We start from the raw sequence: 2,865 nt of genomic DNA, 5'->3' as shown, positions 1-2,865 counted from the left end.
TATGGTTTTTCCAGTAGTCATGTATGGATGTGAGAGTTGGACTATAAAGAAAGCTGAGTGCCAAAGAATTGTTGCTTTTGAACTGTGGTGTTGGAGAAGATTCTTGAGAGTCCCTTGGACTTCAGGGAGATCAAACCAGGCAATCCTAAAGAAAATCAGTCCTGAATATTCATTGGAAGGACTGATGTTGAAGCTCCAATACTTTGGCCACCTAATGCGAAGAGCTGACTCATTGGAAAAGGCCCTGATGCTGGGAAAGATTGAAGGCAGGAGGAGAAGGATGACAGAGAATGAGATGATTGGATGGCATCACTGATTCAATGGACATGAGCCTGAGCAAGCTCCAGGAGTTGGTGATGGACAGGGAAGCCTGGCGTACTGCAGTCCATGGGGTCACAAAAAGTTGGACACGACTGAGTGACTGAACTTACACATAATCCAGAATAGATCCATATCTTTTTAGTGTCTAGATAGTAGTGAAAATTAAAGCATTGAAAATTATTCAAAATTATATATAAGCTTATCCAAACTGTACTTGAGTTATATTCCATACTATAACTAACCCTTTAGTATTTCATAAACTAAAATATAACTGCCAGAGAAATCTTAGAACTTTGGTCTAAAGAATAAATGAGAAGCAATAATTCTAGAAAATTCAAATTTTAATGGGAAACATTTTAGCTTGGAATAACAAAGGAGGAGGTTATGCAGAGATTTATAGCTTTGCATAAAAACATAATCACTATTCCCTAGGAATGTATAATCTAGTCATAGACTAAATATATGACCACAAGGCTGTTAAGACTGTCATAAAACTGATACAAGAAGTATTTTGTTGGTTGGATTTAATTAAACTATTAAAAGAGTTCACAGGAGAGCATAATAATTTCTGACTTGGGAAAACTTAACTTCATTCTAGTCATTCTTTTGACTTCCTTCTTCTCATCTTCAGAATTATAATTAGTATTAACATTTTCTTTCAGTTTATGAGGAGTAGTTTGACAAAATGAAATCAATTAGTATTTTATACAAAACATTAGATAATCTAAGGGAACTGCTTCATTTCATTTAGGTTCTTTTACCATCAAAAGTAGGTAAATATAAAGGAATAAATTATCTTTTCTCTCATAAAATATTTACTGTCTGCATGTTTTTAAGTGGCTTCTGTTTCTGATGCTCTCTTTCCAACAAAAGCAATTTAGACATTTTCCACCTAAATAACATTGTTTTCTGGCTTGTTTTTCAGATTGAACTCATTTGCCAGCAAAATAATATAATAGTATTGGAAGACACAATAAAAAGGCTTAGATCTGTAAGTACATTTTTCATAAATAAATGTTAAGGAATCACTTTTATTCTGTACTGCAAAAAATTATACATATGTTTTGGCTCTCATGTAATTTGTGGAAAATAAAAAGTGTCTTGTTTTCTAAAATTAGCACTCTCCCTGGTGGACAGGGGTCCTCCCATCTGTAAGAGCGATGCTGTTCTTGCTCCCTTTCCTTAGTCTGTCCTTTCTTAGAGCTGGAGAGAACTTTTGCTTGGTTTTATTAATGTCCTTAGCTGTTACTTGATTAAAATGATGTCTGTGAGTAATTTAATTCTCAAAATGTAAGTTGTATTTGTTTATACATTAACTCTCATCCCTCTTAATAATAAATATTTTATTTTATTTTGCTTTTTATTTTATTTTATTTTTTTTTTGAGATTTCTAAATTTTATTTTATTTTTTAACTTTACAATATTGGATTGGTTTTGCCATATATCGAAATGAATCCGCCACAGGTATACATGTGTTCCCCATCCTGAACCCTCCTCCCTCCTCCCTCCCCATACCATCCCTCTGGGTCGTCCCATTGCACCAGCCCCAAGCATCCAGTATCGTGCATCGAACCTGGACTGGCGGCTCGTTTCATGTATGATATTATACATATTTCAATGCCATTCTCCCAATTAATAATAAATATTTTAAAGTCAAATGTTGTTACTTAGTTCTGAGTAATATGTTCTCTTTAACAATGTGAAATGAAAGTCGCTCTGTTTAGGCATTTTAATGTTGTCATTTAAAATATTTGAAACACCCCCTCTAAAAGTATGTCTGTACTTTTATCCCAATAAAGTATTGGTAAATAAATGTTGTAAAACAAATGCCTCTAAATATATTAAAGTGGATGGAAATGCACTTGAAAGTGTATACAAACAGAATATCCAGCATTCATTTAATTTATTCAATTAGTTTATTTTGTTCAGTAAATTTATTAAATTAATCCAACATTCAATTAATTTATTTGTTGAACAATTATTGAATAAAACGTCAAACTATAAATAGATGCTTTAATAGTAGCATACAAGTTTCTCTAAGCAAATTTTATTTCTAGAACTTGTAACTAGATCTCTTATAAGAAACAATTCTGGCCTCTGAAATGTCTTTACTATTTTTTCTTCAAAATTATTGCATCAACATAGGGACATTTTCAGTGAAATAAAAATACAGTACATTCAGAAATCCTGGAAAAGAAAAGTATCTAACTGCTTTTAATTTTTTTCTAGCTGCTTTTTAGAAAGTATTGCTGAATTATTATTTTTTGAATTATTTCAAAATACCAAATTTATTATTTTTAAGGATCCTGTTTGCTTTCAACTTTCATTTAGAAAATGATAATATAGTTTAGCTTGAAATAATGGCCTAATTTTTTCCTCCTTGGCAAGATAATTTTAGAGACTGAAAAAGCACAAAATAAATCTCCTTCCAGACTTGATTCCTTTGTCAAAACTTTAGAAGCAGACAGAGATTACTACAAGAGTGAAGCTCAAAATTTGAGAAAGATGATCAGAAGTAGATCTAAAAGCCCACGACGCCCATCT

At 32.1% G+C, this 2,865-nt stretch overlaps 1 protein-coding gene across 5 annotated transcripts in view; it reads left to right on the top strand.

The window, feature by feature from the left end:
- Positions 1 to 2,865, top strand: part of TSGA10 (testis specific, 10) — a 93,602-nt gene that overhangs the window by 33,640 nt on the left and 57,097 nt on the right. For 3 of the 5 annotated variants that reach the window (XM_010829621.1, XM_010829622.1, XM_010829620.1), the window contains exons 4-5: positions 1,247 to 1,312; positions 2,710 to 2,861. In XM_010829621.1, the coding sequence (XP_010827923.1) occupies positions 1,247 to 1,312; positions 2,710 to 2,861 (218 nt within the window). The remainder of the gene's footprint in view (positions 1 to 1,246; positions 1,313 to 2,709; positions 2,862 to 2,865) is intronic. The other 2 variants (XM_010829624.1, XM_010829623.1) reach the window with 2 other exon arrangements.

Source organism: Bison bison, unplaced genomic scaffold (genome assembly GCF_000754665.1).
Source record: "Bison bison bison isolate TAMUID 2011002044 unplaced genomic scaffold, Bison_UMD1.0 scf7180017864508, whole genome shotgun sequence".
In the NCBI taxonomy this organism is placed as follows: Eukaryota; Metazoa; Chordata; class Mammalia; order Artiodactyla; family Bovidae; genus Bison; species Bison bison.
Note: the sequence above shows the minus strand (reverse complement) of the source record. Positions and strands in the feature narration are given on the sequence as shown.